This window comes from Phocoena phocoena, chromosome 7 (genome assembly GCF_963924675.1).
Source record: "Phocoena phocoena chromosome 7, mPhoPho1.1, whole genome shotgun sequence".
NCBI classification, from domain to species: Eukaryota; Metazoa; Chordata; class Mammalia; order Artiodactyla; family Phocoenidae; genus Phocoena; species Phocoena phocoena.
Genome location: NC_089225.1, coordinates 96,046,175 through 96,073,593, shown reverse-complemented (window position 1 = coordinate 96,073,593; position 27,419 = coordinate 96,046,175). Strand labels below are relative to the sequence as shown.

At 52.5% G+C, this 27,419-nt stretch overlaps 1 protein-coding gene across 1 annotated transcript; it reads right to left on the bottom strand.

Moving 5' to 3' along the window:
* Nucleotides 1–622: 622 nt before the first annotated feature.
* VIL1 (villin 1) lies at nucleotides 623–26,993 on the bottom strand. Its single transcript, XM_065881092.1, has 20 exons — nucleotides 26,948–26,993; nucleotides 22,011–22,096; nucleotides 21,601–21,675; nucleotides 20,453–20,649; nucleotides 18,946–19,054; nucleotides 18,662–18,772; nucleotides 16,673–16,875; nucleotides 16,479–16,557; nucleotides 16,158–16,256; nucleotides 15,257–15,410; nucleotides 14,589–14,689; nucleotides 14,360–14,497; nucleotides 13,599–13,757; nucleotides 12,414–12,593; nucleotides 11,683–11,828; nucleotides 10,881–11,025; nucleotides 10,261–10,449; nucleotides 8,649–8,717; nucleotides 7,173–7,313; nucleotides 623–1,681 (listed from the first exon to the last, which is right to left on the bottom strand). Exons 2-20 carry the CDS (start codon nucleotides 22,083–22,085, stop codon nucleotides 1,568–1,570), a joined length of 2,484 nt encoding a protein of 827 aa, XP_065737164.1. The 5' UTR covers nucleotides 22,086–22,096; nucleotides 26,948–26,993; the 3' UTR covers nucleotides 623–1,567.
* Between the last annotated feature and the right edge of the window lie 426 nt (nucleotides 26,994–27,419).

Below are 27,419 nucleotides of genomic sequence, written 5' to 3'. Positions count from 1 at the left end.
TGTTGTATCATATTTACACACAATTAGTGTTTTCCTTTCCATGTGTGCTATGTGTCTGAGGTTTTGAAGTTTTTAATAAAAAATGTGCCAGTATGAATACAAGCAGTTGATTTCAGTAATTTGGACTTAAAGTGCAGAGGTTTGAAGTAGAGACGTGTCCACTGGTGTCAGAATAGAGTGGATGAGGGTCTGCATCAGGACTGGAGTTCGTTAGGTCCAATGCCAAAACAGAAGAGCAGTCATCTGAAGTGGTCTGTTTCAAGAACAGAATGGGTGGAAGAGTGAGACACAGTGGTTGTACACACCTCTCGTCTTTAGGTTTCCCTTCCTCTCTTTTCCTTCCATCCCCATCTTCTCTGGCCTATTGTCAGTGTTGTTTATTTATGCTACGGAGAGGAGAACAGAAGTAAGCTTCCTACACTTTGCCTAGTTGAGCCACTACTAGGTTTGTTGGCAGCTTTGGCCACATTATTTGTGAGGTGATTTTCTTTGTGTTCAGAGTGACTTTTGATTCTGATTCTTTATGTTGTTTTGTATGGAGCGGCACTTTATCTGTGTTTTAGCAGAACTGTTCCTCTGTACCCTGTACGGTTTTTGTTTCCTTTTTAAATTATGCATAGAGTTTTTTGTGTGTGAAATTAAAGCCTTTATTAACCTTGTGTTGGTTCAACTGTTATTTCTGAAAAGGACATATTCTTGCAGACACTTAACCAGTTGTTGAAGTTGTGGAAATCACCTTCTGTTGGCCTTCTGAGTTGGACTTTCAAGCGCACTGTTACACCTTAAAGGGAATGAGATGGGAAACCAGGTATGGCTGAGTCAGCACCAGCCTCCGGTGGATTTCATCTGAGGAGCCTGTGAAGCTTTGCAGAGGTTCTGGATAACAGTTTTAAACCCAGCATGGGCCTTAACTGTGCTCTCCCTTTGCCTTATTATTAAGAGTACCAGAGAGGGGGGTGAGATAGCATTTGCATTTCATACTTGCTGTTAGGCCTCAAGCCTAGGCCTAGTGGGTATGTTGCTCTCGCTGGGTACTGGTTAGTGAGTATTGTGAAACCTCCTAAATAGGGCCATCACCTGGGCCATTCAACTCTTTCAAAGAATGGGTCCCCTTAGGAAGGCAGTAAGAAAAGTATATGTGAAAAGGAAAAGCCATTGCTCTCGGAAAGATACAAAACTGCAAAATGCTTAAGCCCACCTGCCATAATTAAAAATGAGTCACGATAAAAGCCTAGGGAAGGCTCTTCCATGAAGTGTTGGGCTGCTCTTCTAAGAAGGGAAAGCTCTGGAACAGGATGGTTTAAAAGTAATGCAACACCCAGGATAAAAAAAAAAAATGCAACCACCTTCAGAGCTGAAATTGGCACCACAGGCTCCTTATGGAGGAATAATCTTTCTGGAGGAATAGGTAGATTACTAAACAGAATTGGCATCGCCACAGACTGCTGCTCACAGGTGCAACTGTAAATTTTCACTTCCATTAATATAGGACTAATACCAGTAATAACAAAATGAAGCTCTGCAAGCGGGGTAGGGCACTGCTTTAAACCACAGCTACCCTTGCTTCTCAAAATAGTCCTTTTTCTTTCTTGAGGTTTTGTTGTTTCCATCGAGGCAGAGCAGAGAAGGCAGCAGGAGTCATCCCCAAGGCCTTGGTGAAATCCTCAACAGACAGGTGCTTCTAGAAGAGGAGAGGAACCAGAGGGCAAGGGTCACATTCTTGCCAGAGTTCGACTTGTTGAGTCATATAGGTGTGTACAGAAATCAAATGAGCAAAAACAGTCAATGTGAGAGCCAGGAAAGGGATGGGAAGCGGGGAGGTGGCATTTTGAGGTCCAAGAAATTTGAACCCTGAATTTGGAACATAATGAAAAAGGACGGTAACAACATGAGGCAGATAGAGCTCCTTTTCTTTTGACCAGGGTCAAGTTCACACTAACCCTGAAATAAGAATTACCACATTTGACTTAGCTTGGTTAAAATGTTGCTTCTCTTTCTAGGTCTTAGTTTTCCTCTCTATAAAAATGGGAGAGGGCTTCTCTGGTGGTTGAGAATCTGCCTGCCAGTGCAGGGGACACGGGTTCGAGCCCTGGTCCAGGAAGATACCACATGCCGTGGAGCAACTAAGCCCATGTGCCACAACTACTGAGCCCGAGAGCCACAACTACTGAAGCCCACGCGCCTAGAGCCTGTGCTCCACAACAGGAGAGGCCACCACAATGGGAAGCTCGCGCACCCCAACAAAGAATAGCCCCCACTGGCCGCAACTAGAGAAAGCCTGCATGCAGCAACGAAGACCCAACGCAGCCAAAAATAAATAAATTTTTTTTGTTTTTGCGATACGCGGGCCTCTCACTGTTGTGGCCTCTCCCGTTGCGGAGCACAGGCTCCGGATGCGCAGGCTCAGCGGCCATGGCTCACGGGCCCAGCTGCTCCGCGGCATGTGGGATCTTCCGAGACCGGGGCACGGACCCGTGTCCCCTGCATCGGCAGGCAGACTCTCAACCACTGCGCCACCAGGGAAGCCCAGTAACTAAATTTATTTAAAAAAAAAAAACTTCATGACATTGAATTTGGAAGTGATTTCTTAGATGTGACTCCAAAGGCACAGACAATAAAAGAAAAAAAAAGTGGACTTCATGAAAATTAAATTTTATGCATCAAAAGACGACACACAGGGACTTCCCTGCTGGTCCAGTGGTTAAGACTCTGCGCTCCCAACGCATGGGGCATGGGTTCGATCCCTGGTTGGGGAACCAGGATCCCACATGGTGTACAGTGCAGCAAATAAATAAATAAATAAACAAACATGCCTGGGGAAAAAAAAAGACTACACACAGATGGAAGAAAATAGTTGCAAGTCATATATCTGATGACTTGCAACTATTTTCTGATGATGCAGCCAAAAATAAATTTTTTTTTAAATGGACAAGGACTTAATTAGACATTTCTCCAAAGACAACATACAGATGGCCAATAAGCACATGCAAAGACACTCAACATCACTAATCATTAGGGAAACAAAAACCAAAACTGCAATGAGGTACCACTTCATGGTCACTAGGATGGCTATTACAAAACAAAAACAAAACGGTAGTGTTGGCAGGAATGTAGAGAAACTGAAACCCTTGAGCATTGCTGGGAACCACTATGGAAAACGGTATGGTATGCCTCAAGAATTACCATATGACCCAGCAATCTGCTTCTCTGTATAAACCCAAAGGAATTGAAAGCAGGATCTTGAAGAGAGATTTGTACACCCATGTTCATAGCAGCATTATTCCCAATAGCTAAAATGTGGAGGTAACCCAAGTGTTCATTGACAGATGAATAGATAAGCAAAAAGTGGTATATAAATACAACAGAACATTATTCAGCCTTAAAAAAGAAGGAAATTCTGACACCTGCTACAACATGGGTGAACCTTGAGGATACTGTGCTGAGTGAAATAAGCCCATCACATAAAGACACATGCTGTGTGAGCCCACTCACATGCAGTTCCTAGAGGAGCCAAACCCACAGAGACAAAGCAGAATGGTGGGTGCCAGGGGCTGGGCGAGGAGTGGTGATGGGGGAGTTGTTTAATGGCTGCAGAGTTTCAGTTTGGGAAGATGAAAAAGTTCTGGAGATGGGCAGGGTTGATGGTTGCACAATGATGTGAATGTGTTTATTAATGCCACTGAGCTGTACACTTAAAAATGGCTAAGATGGTAAATTTTATATTATGTATATTTCATCATAATAAAAAAAGGGGGGGGAAAGAAAGTTAAGGTCATCTGATCCCAATACATGCTCCACTGCACCACACTCACCCCCTTTCCTGAGTGATTTCAGGGATCCTGTAAAGGTCATCTTTCCCTCCCAGACCAGCAAAGTATACACTGTGCTCACAGATGACTGAATTTTACCGTTATAGTTATCTTCATCTCTCTTGGCTTCTAGGTTTGTTCCTAGTTAAAAGGCAACATGTTCCTGGTTAAACCTCACCAGGCTTCTATATTCCACCGTGAATGCATCAGCCATTATTTTGTGGGAACAGGTTTTGCTTAGAGATGGTGGCAGGTAGCAGCAGGGGTACAACTGAGGTGAGGGGAAAGATGCTAAGAAAAGAAGCTAGGAAAGCCACAAAACAAATTTAGAGTCAAATTTTGCCTAGCTATTGAGTGGAAAACAAAATATTTGGGTAAATGACATGTACCAGCTTCTCTCGTCCTGTGGATAATCTAGAAGATTAGACAGCGAAATTCTACCTTTTCACTCTTGGTTTGAAAATCATGACTGGGAGTCACCTTTCTAGACCTTGGTTCTCTTCAGCCATAAGACTGAAATGACCTCTGCTCCCAGTTCAAACATGATATAGTAGTGAAACTTCTGGGAGCTGGCCAGTATCCTCAAGGCATACTCAAGTAAGAACCCCAAATTCAAATTGTTAGAAAAGAACATCTCCCACCTCCATCTCTGCTCCCCCAGGCACCAGAAGGGGACAGAGTCGGGGTGAGAGCAACGGGTTTCTTTTCAATCCGGGCTGTTCTGCTATGTAGGATTGCCCTGGAGAATGCTTTTGTGACTCCCTCAGAGAGCCCTGAACTGAACAGCTTCTTGGTAAACACCTGTAGATGGATTTCAAGCTCAGGTGTATCTGAAGCCCCAGTTTTCTAACCTGTCATCCCACCTCTGGGCATTTTTGGCTCAAGGCTCCTGGGAGCCCTCCCCACTCCCCCAGGCAGGGCAGTGGAGCACCTTGTTTTGGAAGAAGGTCCCTCACAGCTGTGGCTGCCGTCTCGATGGTCTGCAAGTGCTTTAGGTGCCCTCTCTCTGTCCCACCCAAGCTGGCTCCGCAGCTTGGTTGAGACTTTTGGACTCTGACCCCCAGGCTAGAGGGCAGGGACTGCCCATCCCAGTGGACTCGTATCTTTCCACTGGTCCTGTTCTTGAACCCTGCGGTCCTACCAGCTGATTACTGGCCTCGCCCATGCCCACATCCGCCTCTCTGTGGTTTACTCATTGGTACTCAAACAGCTTACCCTATGGCTACTGCCTCTACGTCTGGAGCAGCCAGAGAGCTTGTCCACTCTCCCCACTTGGCATGGAGCCCACAGCTCTGCTGCAAGAATCCACACTACTCCCACAATTTAAAAAAGAAATCGGCAGCAACTGATTTTTTAAAAAGAATCTAAGACTTTCTTTTTTTTTTTTTGCGGTACACAGGCCTCTCACTGCTGTGGCCTCTCCCGTTGCGGAGCACAGGCTCCGGACGCGCAGGCTCAGCGGGCCCATGGGCCCAGCTGCTCCGCGGCATGTGGTATCTTCCTGGACCGGGGCACGAGCCCGTGTCCCCTGCGTCGGCAGGCGGACTCTCAACCACTGCGCCACCAGGGAAGCCCAGAATCTAAGACTTTTTAGACTGCTTCTACCATGGCAGGGTTGTCTTGATTCTGTTATATTCAAAATTAGTGATCTACTTAGCTTCCATGTTTTAAAATAGGTAAATGCATATTTAACTTTGTTAGATATTGCACAATTCCCCTCTACAGGGGTTGTAACATTCTGCCCTCACACCAACAGAATAATATATGTTTCTGCACAGCCTTACCAACAAAATATATTGTCAATATTTAGCCCCCTTTTAATCACCTGGTTCAATAATGTTGGCTGCCCTTCCCTTTAGAAATACTTTTTCTGTGCTACATGATATGACAGTAACAGTGGGACTCAGAAGACCTGATTCTTGCTCTGACTTTGCTACTGACTAGTTACATCACATTAGGCAAGTCACTTCCCCGCTCTGGGTCGGAGTTTTCTCAGGTGCAGAACAAACAATGATAATAACAGCCTACAAGTATATAGCACTTCCTATGTGCCAGGGGCTGGGCAAATAATAATATTTGTAACATTATTATGAATAATATAATATTATACGATATTGGGATCATCCCAATTTTACAGTGAGGACACACGGGTGGATGTGGGAGAGAATGCATAAAAGGGTTCTAAAGGTGACGGGCAGGATGCAATGTTCTGGAAACAATACACTTATGCATATATTGGGCCCAAACCCATAACAGATGTTCCTGGAGAAAATAGTCATCTTACTTCTGTAGATTCATTAATTTATCTCTAAGACTTCTTTATGGTTTATTACACACAGAGTAAATTTTCTCTTCTCTCAGTACCCTCTCAGGCTAGATTTGCAGTCTATTTTAGACCTTCATGAAGTGGGAATGAACACTAGAAATGTGGGTTTTGTTTTTTTCTTCTTTTTGGCCTCACCGCATGGCATGCGGAACTTCCTTCACTAGGGATCAAACTCGTGCCCCATGCAGTGGAAGCACAAAGTCTTAACCACTGGACCACCAGGGAAGTCCAGAAATGAGTTTTTTAAACAAGCTCTTCTTGCCAAACTCTCTCCCACAAGTGGTCCACACAGACAGCAGCTGCAGCTACCTGATGGACCCTGTGCCAATGAGTCTCCTCCCCGGTGCTCCTCTGAATTGCCAGCCCACCAAACATGTATTTCAACCAGGATGTCTCCTGGGTGCTGCAAACGACATGGCTGCCACTAAACTCATGACTGTCCCCTTCTAAGCTGGGTCTGACCCAGGATTTTTATCTCAGAAAATGACACAACTTTCCCCTCTCACAACCTTTATCCGGTCGTTACCAAGTGTCGTTGACTTACCCTCCGAAATATTTCCCTAAACCTTCTCCTTCCCTCCACCCACCCCCATCTCCACCTGCCACCATCTATTCCAGGCCCCCGTCTACCTCTCAGCCTGACTTGTGGCCGCTGCTTTGGCCACCTTCCAGTCCATTCTTCACTGAGCAACTAGAGTGGTCTTTGAAAAGCGTAAACCTGACTGCCACTCCCCTGCTTCACCATAATGGTTCCCCTTGACTTTTAGAATGGACACTGCCCACCCCTAGCCTGGAGTAGAAGGCACTGCCCAGTCCCCTGCCCCCCTATCAGCCACCCCTCCCCAGCTCCACACACCCCACTGCTCTGGCCGCCTCGTCCTTTCGCCCGAGCTGTGTTTACTTCCTACTTCTGGGCTTCGTGTATACTGTTCCCTTCTCCAAGAGTAAGCCACTCTGCCAGAATAATTCCCGTTCACCTTTCAGGAGGAGATCTCTCACTAAATCAGATTCGTCCTCCTTCTCAGAGTCTGACCCACCTCCCTCCTGCTGGGATCCACGCCCTCGGGAAGCTCCTCCACAGGCTTGTTCGCCAGCTGCTCCAGGGGGAAGATGGGTAGAGGCCCAGAACTGATATTGATGTTAGCGTTGAACACGTCTAGTTTAGGGTTTGTGAGCTCCTAGGGAAGAAAAGGAGAACACTGTTAGTTCAGCTGGTTTGTGGCTGCCTCCCAGGCTGCCTTTTTCTCTGAAGTTAACACTGACCCTAGGGGACCTCCTTCAAGAGGCCCTCCATGGGGGCTTCCCTGGTGGTGCAGTGGTTGAGAGTCCACCTGCCGATGCAGGGGACGCGGGTTCGTGCCCTAGTCTGGGAAGATCCCACATGCCGCGGACCGGCTGGGCCCGTGAGCCATGGCCACTGAGCCTGTGTGTCCGGAGCCTGTGCTCCGCAATGGGAGAGGCCACAACAGTGAGAGGCCCGCGTACCAAAAAAAAAAAAAAAAAAAAAAGAAGAAGAAGAAGGCTTCCATGACCCGTGCCTCCCACTGTCCACACGCATACACACACACTCATAAAAACATGGCACTTTGGACAGGACCCATGAGCTAAAGGTTGGCGGATTGTATTCAGCCAAAGCCAGTTGGTGTAAGATGACTGTTTTGTTCTATGACTTATGAACTCCTCCATGGCTACCCTAATGTTCGAGGTCTACCTTGGACATTTATGACCCTCTTTCTCTTATCTGTTGTGAAACCGTCATCCGTAAATTCACTTAGCCTTGACCTATCTATCTATGCTTTCCCGCCTGCACTATTCGTCAACCAAGAAGGGTTTATTGAGTGCCACAGGGTTCCCAGCCTGTGGGTGAGGCTGAGGGGCCACACGTGTTATCTGCTGATAACCCAGCGTGCTTGGGAAATTGCTCTCATGCTCTGGACACACTTCTGCAGAGTCTACGTGGTCTTGTTTCCCCTACAGGCCTGTGAACGTCTTTGATTTCATATTTCCACATCCTAGGCCTGTTGGCGGAACACATTTCCGTGAACTAACTGAAACATCGAAGGAAAAGTTTATTCTACCCAGAGAAGGGATCCCCAGGGTGATGACAGTAGAGAAATCACTATTTCCCCAAGTGTGATCTGCGGACTACCTGCCTCGAATTACCTGGGCCCTTTGTGAAAAATACACATATTACTGGGTCTCAGCCCAACTCTACAAACCAGAATTTCGGGAAGTGGGACCTTGGAATCTGCATTTTAATAAGCTTCCCCCATCCCCTAGTTCCCCATCACCCAGACTCTTAAGCATGATAAAATTTGGGAACCATTTCACTAGGGAATGGAGGAGACAAAACAGCTAGAGCCATTGAAGTTAAACAGCAAGAAGAACTTCTAGGAGAAGTGGGAGGGAACAATGGAAAGGAAGCAGAGGACCCTGGCATCTTCCATGGAGCTTTCTCAGCTCTCACGGGTCTGACCATTGTCAATGGCCACCGCCAACTGCCCCGTACTCACAGCAGTGATCTGGCCCCAGTCCCCAGAGTTTCCAAGCTCCGCCTTCAGGGCCTCATAGGATTTGGCGTTCTGCATGTAAAGTAAGTAACAAATTAGACCTGGGTCTCAGCAGAGGAGACGGAAGAACATTTTCCTTCAGGCTTTGAAAGAAGACTGGCCTAGGGCCCGGGGGTGAGAAGGAGATGAGGGAGCTCAGGGGGAGGCTGGAGGACGTCCCTGAAAAAGGCGGTTGGATGGTAAGGATGAGCACGAAGGGCTGACGGGTAACAGGCTGGGGCAGGGGGCTATTTGCCCTGCTTGGCCCAACATGGGGACGGAAAGTACGATTTTTCCCCACCCTCGGGGTCTAAGCAGCCGCACACAGTCTTGAGACCCCTGCCCACACTGTGAAGGCTCTGGGGGACTGAGGGGTCCTGGAGAACCCTGGAGGGGCTCCTCTCAGAGCCTGGAGGGGACCCTACCGTGGAGGAGTGAAGGGAGTAAAGGGGACCTTGGCTCCATGGGGAACCCCATCTCCACATCCCCAGGGCCTGGCAGCAAGCATGGCGCATTATGAGCTCCAGTTCTGCTGACTGAATGAATGAGTGAATGAATAAACGATTGAGTGAGTGAATGAATGAGTCTGAGAGAGACGCCACACAGACCTGAGGTGGGGGAAGACCTGCCAGAGTTGTTGACTTGGGACACTGACCTGGATTTGAGAAGTTCTGGCGTCTAGGTATGCCGCCTTGGGATTTGTTTGAATCCATCATCAAGACTAAACTTAGCTCATCAAACACTGAATTTGTTTAAACACATTTGAGGAAATTAATCTAAGCTTTGTTTCCCTAATCTCATCTGTTGTGTCAATTTCAAGTACCCAAAGCCACCAGGCCAACATTCATTCTACCTTAGCCTTCCTCCGTCCTTCAGAGAACATTCACTAGGGTTCCGTTTTGAGGAGCTGCCCGCTGCTTCTATCTGAGACCAGTTTAGGAAATCCTGTGGAAATCTGATTCACTGTCCCTCAGCTAAGGACCACGTATAGGACCCATTTTCCTTAGAATTTAGTGCCAGGAGACATCCGTCTTTAGACACTTTCCTTTAGAACTGACATGTTCAGAGGACCCACCAATGCTGTGCCATAGACGTTTCTGCAATGATGATGGAAATGTTCTTTTTCTGTGCTGTCCAATATGGTACCCACCAGCCACATGTGACTAGTAAGAAATCAGTTCCTTAATTTTAATTCTTTAATTCATTAATTTAGTGAGAAATCAATTCTTTAATTTTAAAGAAATCAATTTAAATGCAAATTTTAATTAATTTACATTTAAATAATCAGTACAGCTCTTACCAATAATGTCCAAGAGCTTTCAGCTAAATCCAGTGCACAAGCAAGACACTGTCATTAGCCTAGGTTTTTGATAGATTTCCTTTCTTCTCCCTCACCAGGGGCCTTAATGGTCTTGCTGCAGCCTTACTGTTTATTCTAAGTCTCCTCAAACTCCTTGACAGATATATCACAGGTCGTCCATCACAATGAACAGAAAAGCCAGGAGTCCACCCTGCCCTCAATGTGCCATGAAGGATGCACTGGGCTGGAAGGAGCAGGTGGGCTGGGGACACTCACACTCCACTTGAAGGGATCCCAAGCCAGGAACCAGCCCGTGAATGTGGGGGGCTCGTGTCCTTGCTTCACCACAATGATGAGGGTCTCCGGGTCCCGGCCGCTGGGGTGGGTCTTGAGGTATTCCTGCACCGTGGTGGCTGCAGCTTTCTTCTCGGCCTCATTGGCATTCTTTCCAATCCAGAAAAACACCTGTGGAGCATCCCAGAGTCAGTCCTTCCTGTCCTCCCTCGGCTCCCCCAGGCTCAGATGTCCAGAAGTGGCCCCTGGCCTTGGGCAGGCCTCATCAGGCCTTGAAAATGGAGGTTGGACAGATGCCCTCTACTTAGATATTCTGCAGATGTGTGACTCCCAGCCTCTCCAGAGCCTAAGACCCTCAAAAACACTCCTTTGCCTCATGAAATGAACTGGACTTTGGGAGAAGAATACATCCTGCCCTGCAGTCCCTCTAGGCATGTTCCTCTCTACTTGCCTTCTTCTTTCTTGGGCTCATAACACCACTCCCAGGGAGAACGTATCTGGGAGCCAAGAAAATGTCAAACCTTACCCATCCCTAAAGCCACTATTTCTTGGCTCTGGGGACTGAGGTGGTGGGAAGGGAGGTCCCCAGGCCTCAAACCTACCTGGTCCCAGACATCTAGCAGGAACACATCATCCTCTTCCAAGTCATCCTGATTGAAGTCAGGGATCTCTGTGGCCAGGAAGCGCCCGGTCTTGTTGGAACATTCAAAGAGCCGAGGAGTGATGACCAGGGTTTCCTCCTGCAGCCTGCAAGGTGGAGAGGAGATCACGTTGGAAAGCCTGTCGCCTAGGAAGAGGCTCTTTCTTCTGATCACACAAAAGTTCCCGCGTCCTCCCAAGAGTCCAGGAGCTCTCCAAGGGAGAAATTCACACCAATCTTCCAGGACATACATTTCAGTGGCTCTTCTATAGTTCTGTTAGGAAGTTCTTCCTGATATCTTCCCTCTATTCCTCCTGCTGCTACTGTAGTACATGCCCTTTTGCTTTTGAACTGGGGAATAGTGGATCATGGACCTTCTTTAGAAAAAGAGAGTTTACAGCTTGTGTTCCTCAGCATCTGGGTCCTGTGGCAGCATGGAAGGACAGGAGCTGCTGGGACCCTGGCATCTTCTTCCCAAAGGGCACACCTATAGCCCTGCCCCTCTCTTTGAGCTGCCTCCTATGGCTGTGGAAATACCCCCACCAGGCCCCCGACACTCCATGGTAAGCAGTACAGACACAGCCCCAGTGCCTGAGAGGCTCCAAGGGCCTGGGCTGCCCCTTACTCACCTGGTAGCCCTGAGAGCCTGGCACACAGAGTTCTCAATCCGTACCTGCTGCAGGCTCTGGGCCATGCGGGTGGAGATGCCGGGAGGCTCTCCAGCCTTGCAAAGTGAGCTGGCGGTCGAGGGACCTGGGAGTTACCTCTTGGTGCTGGCATAGGGGGCCTTCCCGCCCAGGGCCATCCAGAAGTTGGCCGGCTCCTGCCCTTCCACCACCACTTGTTTCTCGGTCCGGGAGATGGTGTCAGCAACCATCTTGGCCATTTCCCGCTCGTCCCCACTACAGCCCTGGGAAAAGGGGGGGTCGGCTGTGCTGGGGGAGCCCATCTCCAGTGCCACGCCTCCCCCTCCTCCCACCACATTCACTGGCCCAGAGCTCCCAGGTCTGGGAGGTTCTCCTGGATCAGGGGCCCACGCACACGGCCCAGGCAGGGGCAGTTCTCCCAACCTCTCCTCTGTCCTTGATGCTCCAAAGGATGGCAGAGGAGACAAGAGAGTCTGCACTCCTACTGGGCAGGAGGAAGTCTCCAAGAGACTGAGTCCTCCTGACAGAGATAAATGCGGAGGCAGCTACAGGCATGGGGAGAGTGAAAGAGCCCAAGGCATTAAGACAGAGCAACACGGGGACAGACATGGGTGTCCAGAGACAAACGGAATGAGAGAGACCTACTCGGACACAGAGGCAGAGAATCAGGGTGGCCAGACCCAGCGCCGCGAAGGAGCGAGGCAGGGCTAGAGGCATCAGGGAGACCTGAGAGCGGGGCCTACCCGGCAAGAGGCCCCTGCCCTGACCCACACGGGGAGGCTGCTCTGAGGCTGGGGGACTGCCAAGACGCACGCGGGGAGGGGGAGGCCGCTGGACCCTGCACACACCTTCCCACACCACAGGTAGCAGCAAGACTGGGTCTTGAGGATGAAGACGTCATTGGAGTTGAGGGAGGCGGCCCAGGCTGGGACCTCAAAGGCCTTGGTATTGTTGATGCTGGCCCCCCGGACCTGGAACAGCCGTGTGGAGGGCACAGGCTCCATGCTGTTAGCCCGAGAGGTGCCTCCCTGCAGGGAGAGAGGGGCAGGAGTAACTTAGTAAAGGTGATGGGGGATTAGAGGGGCGACAGAGGTTGGGTGGGTCTGCTGCCCCTCCTGGTCCTCTACCCCATCACCAGACTATAGTCTTTCCAAAACATTGCTTTGGTCACAGGTGCTTCCCTGCCTGAAACCTTCATCCGGCTTACAGACTACAGCCCAGCTTTCAGCGCAGCCCTTGATGTTGAAGGTGGAGACTTCCTTTCCAGAGTCACTCTCAGCTCTCTCCAAACCCTCCATGCAGCTTGGCCAGTTTCTCACTGTTCCCCACGGCGCCCTTCCTCTGGGCCTTTGTCCTGGCTGTGCCCCTGCATCGCATGCCCTCGTCTTACCTCTGCTGAGCTCTTCAACTCTGACCCCAGTGTCAAGACCTCCTCCAAACCCCCTTTCCATCATGGACTCTATGCTTATTCCCTGATTACTGTATGCGTGCTTGCCTTTGAATGCAACATATTTCTGGCATTTAAGCACACAGTGCCTTGGCCTGTTGGTTCACTGGTTGCCCAGCAAGATGGTAAACAGCATTAGCATGGCATTTTTCTCCCCCTTGGTGCTTTGCAGAGGGCTGTATGCTTAGTAAGTGCTCAATAACCAAATTATTGCTTAAAGGAATGCAAGAGACGGCTATTTCATTATGTCAGAAGGCGCCAGTGCATTTAAGACGGGTCCATCGTTAGGCAGATCCAGCCACAGTAACTTCTTTTTTCATGGAGAGGGCCCAAGGAGTAGGGGTGTAGAGAGAAACAGTACTTGTATGTTATGTGCTAAGTGTTTATCAAACGGATTTTTAAAAATACTGAATTGCTGTTTCTATTACCATTCCACATAGATGATGGAGCCTCAAACAGTCCTCTCCTAGGGAGAATGGGCTTCACCCTAGCCCCGCTCCCACCACACGTCCCCTTCCCCATCTCCTGGAGGCCCACCCCGCCTCAGCTGCCGGTACTGCCAGGCACCCCGGTCCGGCAGCCACACCTGGTAGACCACCATGCGTCCTTTGAAGATGGACATGAGGTGAGGTGATTCCTTGCCCATCGGGACCAGGATCTGGACTGGTTCATTGTTGTACTGCTGGTCCAGAATGACCGCTTGATAGGCCGAGGCTGTGATTTCATCCTGGCTGGCCTGGCTGCCCTGGGGGTGAGCAGGATGGAAAGGGTAGGATGAGGACAGCCCCCAATTCTGACTCCGTCCCCAGCCTTAGCCACAACTCCATCCCCAAGTCTGCCCGGCCCCAAAACCAACTGTCTTCCCCACCAAGCCCCACCCCGGACACAGCTGAAATCCCCACCTGACCCAGACCTCAGTTCTGATCCCAGCCCCACACTTAATCTCTTTCCAGCCCCAGTCCACCCTTGACCCGCCTTGACCCCAAACCTCCTCTCCCGCTTACTGCACCTTTCTCAGGGAAACACTATGGCTACCACACCACTCAACCCCAGCACCCAAGCATTCTCCCTGCTCCCTCACATCTGGACATAGAAACCCACAGTCAGAGCAGATAAAGGGAATAGGAGTTGGAAGAGAGACTCAGAGAATCAAAAGGGGAAAGGGTTGTGAGTGGGGATACTCAGTGTCAGTGGGATCTCACAGCCAAAGCAGTTCCAAGATAGAAAAGGGGTGAAAATCCCCATCACCAGAGATATTCAATTCAAGCGCAATGGCCACTTGGCCTGGGTATAGTGGAGGGGGAGCTGAGCTGGCTATGCTCTGGACAGGGTGGGGTGGGGCTTGACCTGCCAGATGTAGAGCAGGTAGTGCTTCTTCTCGCCAATGAGGTAGGTGTAGAGCAGCAGGTAGCAGTCGCCCCCATAGAAGTGGCCGAGCCACTTGGAATCCACAGGCACCAGCTCCAGGTCCTCAATGCGCCATACCTGGGGTGGGTACCAGGCTAGTGTGAGGTCCAGGACAGGCTCTGCCAACCCCACCCCACCCATCCCGGGCCACCCTCCTCCCTCACCATACCTGCACCTCCCCACTCCCATCGTCGACCATCTTCTGCTGGGCAGCCACCTGAGGCTGGACGTGCATGGACGTGGCATCAAACTTCACCTGTTCCACCCTAGCTGGAGTGAGGGGGAATCACGATACCCAGTGTCACCATCTGAGTTCCCCCAGGTTCTCACAACAGCCCTGAGCAGAAGCTACAATTCTTAGACCCATTTTACAGATGAGGAAACTGAGGCTAGAGAGATTCAGTAGCTGACCCAAGGTCATGCAGCTAGAGAGTGGCAGAGTTATAACACAGAACCATATCTCCCTCCAGTAAGGCTCATGCTTCACTGGGGCCTCCCAGAGCAGCCAGAGAAAGGAAAACCCTTTTCTCCTCCCCCGGGTGCCTGGCATGGAGCTTGCCCTCAGCAAATATTGTCTGGGAGACTAAAGTTTTCTGGGTTCCAGGGAGACCCAACCCCACTCCAAATGAAAGTCAGGCTGTTCTCAGCTCCCTTTTTGTGACAACCCTTGAGTTTCTCCAAGTCCCTTTGTGTCCCCACCCCGCTTGGGGCGTCCACAGCCAGGGTGAAAGTGCACATGCAAGAGGCGTGTTCAGGAAGGAGGGCAGGAGACAGGTCTGTGCTCTCTGGGCCCCGCGCCCGGCTTCTGGTCCCACCCTGCCTCGGGCCAACCCTCACCCACGGATCCCACGGCATGGGTTTTGCCCAGGCCTGAGGCCCGGTTGGGCACTGTCCACTTCTGGAAGAGCTGCTGAAAGACGGCTGACTCGGCCCCATCATTCTGCACCACCACCTGCGTGCTTGGTGGGTACTGCTTCGCTTTGATAAAGTTCTGGGAAGAGAAGGAGGTGGCTGGGCCTGTGTCCCTCCCCCAGTCCCCACCCCCTAGTGAAAGCCAAAGCCTGGCTCTAACCCCAACCAGACCCAACCACTAATCTACCCCAGTCCCAAGCCCAAACCAGAATCTTACCACAGTCCCAAGCTGACCCCAAACCTAACCCTGCTGTGACCCCCACCCCAAGGCCAAACCAGACTCCAAACTCGGCACCACCTCCAACCTAGCTCTGACCTCAACCCTGAATCCACTACTAACCTCAAAACCCACTTCTGACCCCAACCCCAAGGTCAAATCTGACCCAAACCTGATCCCAGCCTCCATCTCCAACCTTGAACCCCACCCCCAATCCAGCACTGACCCCAAGCCAGTTAGAATTACTGACTCTAACTCCTACAGGGACCCCAAACTCTGACTTGGCCTCAGCCCCATGCTGACCCAACCCCCACCTGTAGGAAGGCCAGCCTTCATTTCTCCCTCCCTTGTCCCAGCCAAGCTGGAGGTGGGAGCCCGCATTCTGCAGAGACCCCCCAGGTTGCCGGGTGGTTGGCTATGCAGCGTGCAGAGACCCGCCAAGATGGCTGCAAAGCAGATACCCACACCCCCTGGAGCTAAATCAGGCTCGGAGCCTTCCCTGGCCTCTGCCTGGGGCTGTGCATGGCCCTGACCCCGCTGCCCTCTCCCTGCTGGAGTCGGCTTCTCTGCCTTCTCCTCCAAGTTCTCCTCCCTGACGCCCAGGCCCACCAGTGCCTGGCTCATGGCTTCCCTCTTCTGCTGGGCATTGCAATTCTTCCCCTTCCACACGTAGACCTTCAGACCCCCCTGGTCCAAGATGTAACAGTCCTGGAGGCGGGAGAGAAGGACGCAGGGTGAGAGCCTGAGGGCGCCCTCGGTGCTGGGCTGGGGGAGCGGCAGGCACACGAGGTCACCTTCCCTCACACGCCACCCCCTCCTCCACAGTCGCCCCAGGCCCCTGGCGCCTCTCCTACTTGGGGGAGAGTGGGCAGGCGGCAGGCAGGGGGGTGATGGGAGTTGGGTCTGGGGGCGGCCTCCAGACCCTCTCACCTCGTGACTGAGCAGGTCCTGCGTGAGCGGCCATGTGGCGACTTCTCTGACCACCACGTTTCCCCCTGAGTCAGACACACTGCAGGACAAAAGTGCGGCATAGACAAGGGGGGTCCCGGGCCCTCGCCTGGGGAATCCTCCCCAAGGAAGTCCCCCCAGGGTCAAGAGGAGCCCAGAGGCAGCCGGGCACTCACTGGTACAACTTGAGGGCGGCCTTGAGTGCCGGCTCCACCACCGCGTCAGGCATGGCGGCCTTCAGCTCCTTCCGCTGGCCCAGCACGTGGTTCATGATCTCCATCAACTGCGGCGAGGCCTTCTCATCCTCCCCGTCCACTATGCCCACGTAGGTGCGTCCACCCCGCTCCTGGTCTCGGATCTCCTTGGCCAGGGTCATGCCCTGCAGGGAGGCCCCGGGACCCGTGAAGGCTGGCGGGGGGCAGGGGACAGGGCAGTGTCTGCCACCCCAAACCACACTTGGAGAGCCCATCCCCTACAGCAGCCCCAAGGGGGAGGCACCTGCCCGGCCCTTCCCTTTTGATGGGGGACCAGGCTTTTTAGGTGCATGTGAGGAAACCAGGCAAAAACCCCAGGAAGAGCAGGTTTCCTCTTGGGCAGGAGAGGGTCTGGAGGGGACTTGCTGGGACCTTCGTTTTTGACATTGTTTGAAATTTGTGATTTTACTTCACAGTTTTGCATGAGAGGTGAGCCCTGAAGATCACAGTCCCAGTCTCTTTGCCCCAAAGCCGTGCACACACACACACACACACACACAGGCTCATGTATGCACTCACACATATGCCCAAACATCCACACTCACACACACACACACAGCAGTCTCTCACGTGTTCACACAGATGTCCAAACACACACTCACACACAGGGCTGGCTTACCCTCCTCTGCCCAACGTCTACTACTCAGTTACTGGCCTTTCCACCCAGGTCCCCTTCTCTCTCCACTCCCCATCAGGCCCTCTCTCCCAGTCCCAAGGCTTCTGCACTCAGGTCCATATCTGTCTCCTGCCCAGCCCTCTGTTTTCATCCTATTTCTCCAACTCCCATGATAGCCCCATTTTAAGATGTCCCAAACCGAACTCTTGATTTTCTCCCCAACTCTGTTGCTTCTTGATCTTCCCATCTCAGGAAGTGGGACTTCATCCATCCCCACAGAAAGCACATCCTTTGACGTCTGCCTCGCCCCCTCTCGTCACCCCCAATCTGACACGCAAGTCCCGTGATTCCACCTTCCCAGCTGTGCTCCTCACCCAGACAGCCAGAGGGGCTCCCTGTGTGCCCTCAAACCCTCCACCCCCTCTCGCTTCTCAAAAGTCAGGGTGGGGCTTCTCTGGTGGCGCAGTGGTTGAGAGTCTGCCTGCCGATGCAGGGGACATGGGTTCGTGCCCCGGTCCGGGAGGATCCCACATGCCGCGGAGCGCCTGAGCCCGTGAGCCATGGCCGCTGGGCCTGTGCGTCCGGAGCCTGTGCTCCGCAACGGGAGAAGCCACAACAGTGAGAGGCCCGCGTACCGCAAAAAAATAAATAGTCAGGGTGACCTTCAACGGCCTTCCGGACACTCAGAACAAAACTCAACCCTCTGACACAGACATCTGACCACATAACATGTCCTATGAGACCCACCCATCCTCTGCTCCAAGCCCCCCAAAGCCCTCATTTTGTGCTCTGGCTGAGCTAGGAGGTTCCCTGCCAGCCACTTCTCTCCTGCCTCCCTCTAGAAGCCTTCTTAGAACTCTCAGAGACCCCAGCGCCACACTCCCCACCCCTCACTTCTCCAATATTGCCCCCCATGTCTGTCTTCTCCACTGGACAGCCAGCTGGAGGCCAGAGCCAGGGCAGGGTGCTGCCCATTTCATTCACCACCAGATGCCCAATGCTTGGCACAGGGTCTGCCACACAGCAGGGACTCATTAGGCCTGAGTGGGTCAGTCAGGGTACAAACACGCGAACTCCAACATGCATAGCTCTCCCCATACACGTGAAGACTCAGATCCACCTTCAAACACAGTAACCTGGACAGTCAGGGGAGAGATGCCTGGGGAAATGGGGGCTGCTTGGGGTGTGGCAGCGGTCTGGCAAGTTTGACTGGGAGGGAGGCTGGGTGCTGGGTGCAGGAGCAGGTCGGGGCAGGGTGGGATTTGTGGGGAGGGGTGGTGCACCAGCAGGGTTACCCTGAGTCTCTCCATGCGGTTACTCTCTGGCCCGTTCCACTGGATGATAAGCTTCCCGAGGTCCAGGAGGAAAACATCCCCACAGTTGAAACTCTTCCAGGACATCTCCACCTGGAGAGCCATGGGACAGGCGCAGACCCCACTCAGACCCCATCCATCACCCCCATCCCCCATCATCTCTTCCCCACCCCTTCTCTGCCCCTCACCCCTCCTCAGCCTCTGCTTTCCACCCAGGCTGGGAGCAGGGGGAGGAGGCCACGCCCAGGGCCCTGGTTGATGCCCACCTCTCTGGCCACCACATTCCTCTTGCCCTTGACATGTAGCAGCCGCTGGATGTCATAGGAGTTGGTCTCCACTTGTTTCATGCCAGAAGCCACACCCCCTTTCCGGATCCTGTGAAGAGGGGTGAACTGACCCAAGGGAGTGGGCTGGGAGGTGTGATCAGTCTCCGTCCTCCCAGATCTTGGGTCCCTGGTTGCCACAGGGGACATTTGAGGGCTGGGGCTGGGACTAGGGAGGTGCAGGAGGCACCTCGGGCACAGACTCCAAGGAGGCACTCACTCTCAGGGTCATGCAAGGTCGGTCTATTGCCTCAATTTGCATGACCCTGGCAGTGAGTGCCTCTTTGGAGTTTGTACCCTAGATGCCTCGCTCACCTCACCCTAGTCTTTGCCCTGTTGAGAGCCCTGCGAAGATGGGTGCATGGTAATGTGGTAATGTGGAAGGACCAGATAGGACTCTAAGGACAGGGGACTGAAGTGAAGGAAAGAGGGGAGATGCTATGGACTGAATTGTGTCCCCTCCCAACTCGTATGTTGAAGCCCTAGCCCTCGATGTGACGGTATTTGGAGACAGAGCCTTTGGGATGTAATAGATTAGATGAGGTCTAGGTGAAGTCATAAGGGTGGGAACCTCATGATTGGTTAGTGCCCTTATAAGAAGTGACACTAGAGAGCTTGCTCACACTCCATCATGTGAGGACACAGTGAGAGGGTGGCCATCTGCAAACCAGGGAGAGAGCCCTCGCCAGCAATCAAATCAGCCGACACCTTCATCTTGGACTTTCCAACTTCTAGAACTGTGAGAAAACTAATTTCTTTTGTTTAAGCCACCCAGTCTATTTTTTGGTTTTTGTATTTTTTGTATCTTGCTATGGCAGCCCAAGCAGACTTAAGCCAGGAGAGGTACCACCTCAAGTGCTCAAAGGAGTGGACTGCTGCTGTGAGTGTAGAAAGAAGGAGAGCAAGACAAAAGGGAAGGGTGGGGACTGGCTAACTGGAGAAATCCTGGCCTATCCTACAGGTCAGTAGCAACTTGGCTCCTGACTGTGTGTTTCCATGGGAAAAGCCGGGAGTTCAGAACTTCAGATTTTTCAAGAAAAGCTGGAAATCTGGATTTTAGTGTGAAAGAATTCTTCAGAGAAAGAAGGAGCAGTCATATGCTCATTGGCCAGTGGGGAGACTTGATATGATGCCCTGGAGGGCCTCCTTTAGTGCTGAGCTCTCCAGGACATTCAAATAGGGGTTGATTTACAAAACTTCATGGTATGCAGAGTTACAGAATTTCAGAATGGCCTCCGGGGCAGCCAATGACACACTCAGAGAGATGAAGACCAAGGACAGGGAAGCAGCAGAAATGGGGGTGGAAGATTAGGAAGGTGAACAAAAATTTCTCTCATGGGCTCCCCACACAGCCTCAGTCTCCCTTTCCAGCCCCAGGTCTGCCCCCCAGCCTTGGTGTCCCTCCCCAGCCCTGATTCCATTCCCAAGCCTGTAGCGCGCCCCTCCGTACACAATGCCCTGCTTGAAGTAGCCTCGGAAGGTCTCGCTCTCGTTGCCCTGGACCTCGCGGTGCTGGACAGCCCGGCCCTTCAGAAAGTCATCCATCTGTGTGGTGTAGATGGCAGCTGCCCCTTGCTCATCCTGGGACGAGTCCTGGCCGATCCAGTAATGAATGTCATAGGACAGGTTGCTGCCTGTCTTGTGGATCTAGGGAGAGGGCATATCCAGTGTACCTGAGGCCCTGGGCTCCCACAGCCCTCTCCGTGCCTCCCTGCTTCACAAGCTCTTGGGGCCTGGGCCACAGGGGAGCTTGGCATGGGGGAAGTTCATGGGACTGGTGGTCAGCAGCCCTGCATCGTGGCCCCAGTTCTGTCAGACTCTCTGAGACATGGGGCAAGTGGCTTCCCCGACCCGGGCCTTCCTCATCTCACCTTGGAAATAACTTGGTTGGACTACAGCATTTCCCAAAGTGATGTGCACAGGCCATCAGAGGTCTGATAGGTGATTGCGTGGTATACAATGAAATGTATATATGAAATGATTATGGAATTTTTTTTTTTTGGCCACACCACCGGGCATGCAGGATCTTAGTTCCCAGATCAGGGATCGAACCCACGCCCCCTGCAGTGAAAGCGCAGAGTCTTAACCACTGGACCGACAGGGAAGTCCCTGATTATGGAAATATTTTATAGCTACTTTCTGTTTGTGACACGGGACACTGTGTTCCATTCATGATAATGATATTAAGTTTTTAAATAAATGGATTTAAATTTTAAAAGTGAATCAATATAAGGAAAAGTACAAATGCGTTAACAATACAGGATGTGGAGGAAACCGAGAAGGTGAAATGAAGTTGACTACGGATTTTGGGAACATGGGCTCAAGGTAGGGTGACATCCCACCAGTTCAGAAGATCCCCCAAGACTGTAAATCCACAGATGGTCACCCCAGCTGGGAGCTCACAGCCCAAGGGCAGGGAGAGCCTCTTACATCTCTGACCCTGCAGAGCTACCTCTAGGCTGGGAACACCCAGTGAACGCTGTCCTGGGGTGAAGTTAGGCGGCAGTTCCCATTGCCCCCAGCCTCAAATTTTCTCTGTGTTGCTACTGTGAGCTTTGCTCTCTGCTCGGCCCCCTCCCCTGCCCATCCCCCACTCACAGCCAGGACTACGTAGCAGTCACCATCGAAGAAGCTGCCGAAGGTGCTGGAAGGAACAGGCACCATCTGCATGGCCTAGGGAGGGAAGGGAGGTCAGAGGGTCAACCACCGAGGACCCCCAGCTTCCCTGCCTCCCTTAACCAAATGGAGAGTTAGGAAAGGAAGGCCAGGAGGAAGAGGGCATGAGGAAACTGACAAGGTGAATGGATGTGAGGAGGGTGGGGAGGAAAAGGAGCAAGAGGATGTGCCCGATGCCTGAGGAGGGGGTGGGGATGGCACGTGGGGACAGGCACCAGCAGCTCGCATGCCAGCAGGGCAGGATGGAGGACAGTCAGTAATCCCAGGGCTCTCCCTTCTCTTGGTCCATCCCAGTCCTGCAGAGCCCCCTTTGTGCCCAGGCAGGTCCTCACCTCTATCCTCCATATCTTCACCCCGGGCGTGGTGACATTGAGGGAGCCTTTGACCTGGGTGCTCAGTTTGGTCATGGCGGATGAGCCTGGGGAGAAGTGGTGTCAGAGTAAGAAGAGGACATGGGGGCTTCCCTGGTGGCGCAGTGGTTAAGAATCCGCCTGCCAGTGCTGGGCACACGGGTTCAAGTTCTGGTCTGGGAAGATCCCACATACTGCGGAGCAACTAAGCCCATGAGCCACAACTACTGAAGCCCATGTGCCTAGAGCCCGTGCTCTGCAACAAGAGAAGCCACCGCGAGGAGAAGCCAACGCACCACAACGAAGATCCAACGCAGCCAAAAATAAATAAATAAATATTAAAAAAAAAAAAAGAAGGCCTGGGCTTGCATCGGTTTCAGTGCTGCTCTTCCAGCCCAGCCCGACAGTGCCCCAAGGCCAGGGCTTAGGGACCTGGGGGAGGTTCCCCACCCTGGGCCCTGACTGGCCAGGGGCCCATCCTCCAGCCTTCTCACCCAGCTCTGATCTTGTCATTCTTGTTTAAATACCTGCCCGCGTCACCTGCTGCAAAAAGTCTCCCCCCACTCCTTAGCCTGGCAATCAAGGCCTTTCTTGATCTAGCCCCAAACAGTACGCACCCAAAAGAACTGAAAAAAACAGGTGTTCAAAAAAAACCTGTACACGAAATTCACAGCTGCTCTATTCACAATAGCCAAAAGGTGGAAACAATCCAAATGTCCATATGAACAGATCAACAAAAGGTGGTCTATCCACACAATGGAATGGTATTCAGCTGAAAAAAAATGATACACACTACAGCGTGGATGAACCTTGAATACTTTAGGCCCAGTGAAAAAAGTCAGACACAAAAGGCCAGGTTCTGTATGATTGAATTTATATGAAATGTCCAGAACAGGCAAATCCATAGAGACAGCGAGCGATTGGTGGTTGTCAGGGGCTGGGAGGAAGGGAGGAATGGGGAGCGACTCCTAGTGGGCGTGGCGTTTCCATTTGGGACGATGAAAACATTCCGGAACTAGATAGTGGTAGCGGTTGTGCAGCACCGTGAATGTGTTGAATGTCACTGAATTGTATGTTTTAAAGTGGTTAAAATGGTAAATCTTATGTTCTGTGTATTTTACCACAAGAAAAGAAAAGTGTATGCAGCAGCTTCCTGTTTCTTGCTAGCTCCAGACACCCCGCAGTTACCGTTCCGGTAGCCCACACGAAATGGGGCGGGACCGTGTCTGTTTGTTCGGTACTGTGTCACCAGCATGTAGCACCGCTGACACTTTGCCGAGCGGGTGCGTGGGCAGACGGATGAATGGGCGGGTAGTCGGGTGGTTGGTTGGGCGTGTGGGTTAAAGTGATTGAGTGGATGGATGGATGAATGAATGAGTGAATCCTTCCAATGTGAACCACCCACTGAGCAGCAAGAAATCTCTCCCAGTCTCCTTTTATGGTACCTGTTGTGGCTCTATTCCTTTGACCTGTAGCTGTGTTCTCCACTCCAGCTGCTTATCAGAATCACCTAGGGAGCTTTTTTTTTTTAAACACAAAGGTGCTTTATTTCAAGTCCACGCCATCTAAATCTGCTGAGTACAGTAATCAGGACCGGAGAGGGGACAAATTAGAACCTAAACAACAACAACAAAAAACACCGGGACGTTCGCCCACTGCATTGCAAATCTTAAGTTAGTTCAGAAGAATCAGTGCGCTGGCAAGCCAGTCTCGTCCCTGAGAAGCACGCTTCTCGCTCCGTTCTCCCTAGGGAGATTTTAAACAACACTGATGCTCCGATGCTTAGGATGTATCCATATCCCCAGGGATTCTAATTTAATTAGGACTGGGTGGGGCCCAGTCTTGGGTACTTTATTTTCTGCCTTTTGGGAGGCGGGGCATAGGTGCTTTTAAAACTCCCCAGTGATACTGATGAGCTAAGGAGTAGAGCCACTTGTCCCCGGTTGTTTTTGTCCCTGGTTTCATGCCCCTCCCTCCCAGGCTGGAGGCCACCCCATTCCCCACCGAACCTACCACCCAGTCCTGCATGGAGTTGCCCTCCATGAATGCTTCTTGAATCAGTGAATATAAATGAAAGGTCATGTGGCCCCCACCTCCGTGCACTGACAGCTGGAATCTATCTAATCTCTCCTTGCACCTGGAGTCTGAGTCACCCCTTGGAAAAATGACCTGGTCTTTTACTGCTGGTAGACTCCCTCTTCCAAGTCCTGAAGGGTGACCCCCTCTCCCTGGCATTGTGGAATCTGGGGGCAAGGTCTCCCTGCCCAGCCTTTGATTAGCGTCCCCTCCAGCAGATCAGGGCCACCTGCCAACAGCCAGCACTGCACATGTAGGAGCCCTTCTGCCTGGGTCCTGTCTGATGTTCCTGTCGGCCAGGGCCTCTTCCATGAGGTATTTCTCAACCCACAGAGACCCCAGGGCTCCCAGGACTCCTGGTTCAGTTGAACCAATTTGGGTACAAAGGAGGAAAATGTTTTCTGTTTTATTTCAACCACCACCTTCGTCAACATCCCTATTTTCACCAAAACAGACTGACCCTCACTAGCTGTACAGACATGGTTGTGTTTCTTCATCTGTGAGGTGGGCGGTCGACAACTAGGTGATCTCTAAAGTCCCACCAGGGGGACTTCCCTGGTGGTGCAATGGATAAGACTCCATGCTCCCAATGCAGGGGGCCTGGATTAGATCCCTGGTCAGGGAGCTAGATTCCACATGCATGCCGCAACTAAGAGTTCACGTGCCACAACTAAGGAGCCCGGGAGCCACAACTAAGGAGCCAGCCTGCTTCAACCAAGACCCGGTGCAACTAAATAAATAAATAAATAAATATTTAAAGTCCCACAGAGACATGCTCTGAGTCTAGGAGGAAACAGCAAGAGGAATAGAGGGTAGACAAGATGAGGCTCTTCTTGTCCGTCAAAGCAGACTCTGGCAAGCAGGGGCTTGAAAAAGCTGGGGCTCTCCCTCCCTAGAGAAAAATCAGGACTGGGAACCTCCAGCAGCTTGAACAGGGAAGGGGTAGGGAAGGGGTGAGGAAGGGCATTCTGGGGAGGGCAGCTCCGAGAGGGGGACTCATGCTCCAAGGGCACCTGCCAACTGCTCCTGCCCTGTCGACGTTGGTCAGGGCAGATGCCTCTGGCCCACCCCCCTGGTCCTCCCCAGCCTCCAGTCTCTCCTGAACTGCTGGGAGGAATATGGGTCCCATGCTGCCCCAATGCCGACAGCACAGCCCTGGGTTTGGATATGTGATGTCTTCTCTCTCAGCTTGAATTCACTGGCTCCCCCCTCACTCCTGGTCCCCTCTCTCCTCTGTCCCCACCTCGAGGAAGGGCACCAACACTCTCAGACCCCAAAGCCATCCATTGGTGCAGCAGCCTGGAGCCCTCCCTCTCTGGCCCTTCTGTCCACCTGAACGCCTTTCCAGTCTGCCCTCAACACCCCCCCACCTCTCTCTGCTTCTAGTAACACCACACTGTCCACTGGCCCTGGCCACCCCCCACCCACCCATGCTGCTTCTCACCCTCCCCTCATGTCCCTCCTTTAGTTTTCTTTTCCAGTGCCCTCGCCGCCTGTCTTCACTTGGCCAACACTCACATGCTCTTCTTGACTCAATTTAGGTCTCATTTCTTCCAAGATACCTTCCCGGAATCCTCAAGCTAGACTAGAGCCCTCCTCAGGGACTCCAAGGCATCCTGGCCGGATGCCTCTCTTGGACCCCTGACCACATGATGACGAGAGGATCTGTTTATAAGTCTGAGGTCCCCAAGGTCAAGGACCTAGACACATTTGTCTGTAGCCCCCAGATCCTAGCACATAGTAGGTGCTCAATAAATACTCTTGAAGCTGAAAGACTGAACCGCAGAATAGAAGGGATGGCCCTTCTTGGGACCGTGGAGGGAGTTAGGGCTCCTGCTGCCCCCAGGTCCCATCTTTCCTTTAGTAACTGCTGCCTTGTTGTCCTCAGAGTTGGGGCTCCAGAGAGCCCCAGAGTGCTGTCACTGCTCCTCATTCTTAGTCATGCAGTTCTCAGCGGGACAGAGATGTGGCAGTTCCCAAACAAAGGACACCCTCCTGCTTTGTTAGGCCCGTGAGAGCAGAGGAAGTGGACATATCCCAGCCCCCAGCCTGCTCACTCTGCCTCTCCCTGAGCCTGAACAGGCTTCCTGGGAAGTGGGTGGTCAGTACATCCCAAGATCCTGACCTGGACTTGGCTCCCACCTCCCCCCACCCCATTTTAGCTGAATGGAGCCACAGTGCCTGGTGAGGCTAACGGGACGGGTCCTGGTGGAGGAGAGATGGGGCAGAGGTGCATGCGAGGGTGGCTGAGCCTGGACCAGGGCCCAGGGTCCTGTTGCCCCCAGTCCCCTGCCGCCTCTCTGCCTTTGCCCATTCAATCCCTGATGGCTGTTGTTCACACCCTAGTATCCAGGAGACGAGAGCCCTGAGGGCCCAGGAGTGTCAAGGGAATGGGGACACGGAGAAAGAAACCGTTTCAGATGAGGAAGAAATGAGCAAAGAGACAGTGGGCGCGGGGGTTAGGGGGAGCGTGAGGTCAGGGTGACCAGCTAGTCCCGGTTTGCCCAGGACTGGAGGGTTTTACATCTAGAAGTCCCCAGATACTCCTCAGTCCAGGGCAGTCGGGCGGGGATGGGTGACACCTGAGGTGGGGTGGGGACTGGAGGCAAGTGGGGATCGGAAAGAGCAGTTGTCTGGGGTGAAGCTGCACAATTCTTCCCTTGGAGGCCCCGGAAGCCACACTGGGCTCCCTGCCCTTCCCAGACTCTCCAGGGAACGAAGCCTCCCTCACACCCGCGCCAAGGAGCTGCAGGAGGCCCCAGGCTACCCGCCAGGAGCAGGGGACCCCGTTCTGTCCTCTCCCACCACCTGTGGTCCCGTGTGTCCCCACAGGGTGGCCTTACCTGTCTGGAGGAGGCAGCTGCCACCTGGGAGACCTCAGGGAGCTGTGGCAGGCTGGTTGCAGGAGAGCGACCTTTGTCCCTTCCCCCCCACACACCCCAGGAACTGCCTTCACCATATAAGGGAAGACAGAGAGAGAGAGAGAGAGAGAGGATGGGTGAGGGGGTGGGGAGGCAGGTGCCCGCCAGGTCCCTGGGAGCCAGGAGCCCAGCGACCGCCTGACGCCCAGAGCCAAGGTGCCCCACCCTTGGCTCCTGAGCAGGTGTCCAGGGATGGGATGCGTTTCTGCCCAGGGCCCAGGCAGGATGGGATGCAGGTGGACAGCATCTGCCAGGAAAGATAGGGGCACCTGGACACTTCCTGCCTTCCACCCAGAGGAGCCGGCACTGCCGTCCTCCCTCCTTCCCTGGGGGAGTGGCCCTGGGGTGGAGGAGCCCTGGACCCAGGGATTCAGGGCCAGGTGTTCAGACTTAG

Excerpts from the sequence above, each read along its gene's own strand:
- VIL1 (XM_065881092.1), bottom strand. The coding sequence starts at position 22,085 with ATGACCAAACTGAGCACCCAGGTCAAAGGCTCCCTCAATGTCACCACG. Across the intron at positions 10,450-10,880 it reads TGCTAGATGTCTGGGACCAG|GTGTTTTTCTGGATTGGAAA; the intron begins GTAGGTTTGAGG and ends GATGCTCCACAG. Across the intron at positions 1,682-7,172 it reads TGGATCCCAGCAGGAGGGAG|AAGCACCTGTCTGTTGAGGA; the intron begins GTGGGTCAGACT and ends CTCCTCTTCTAG.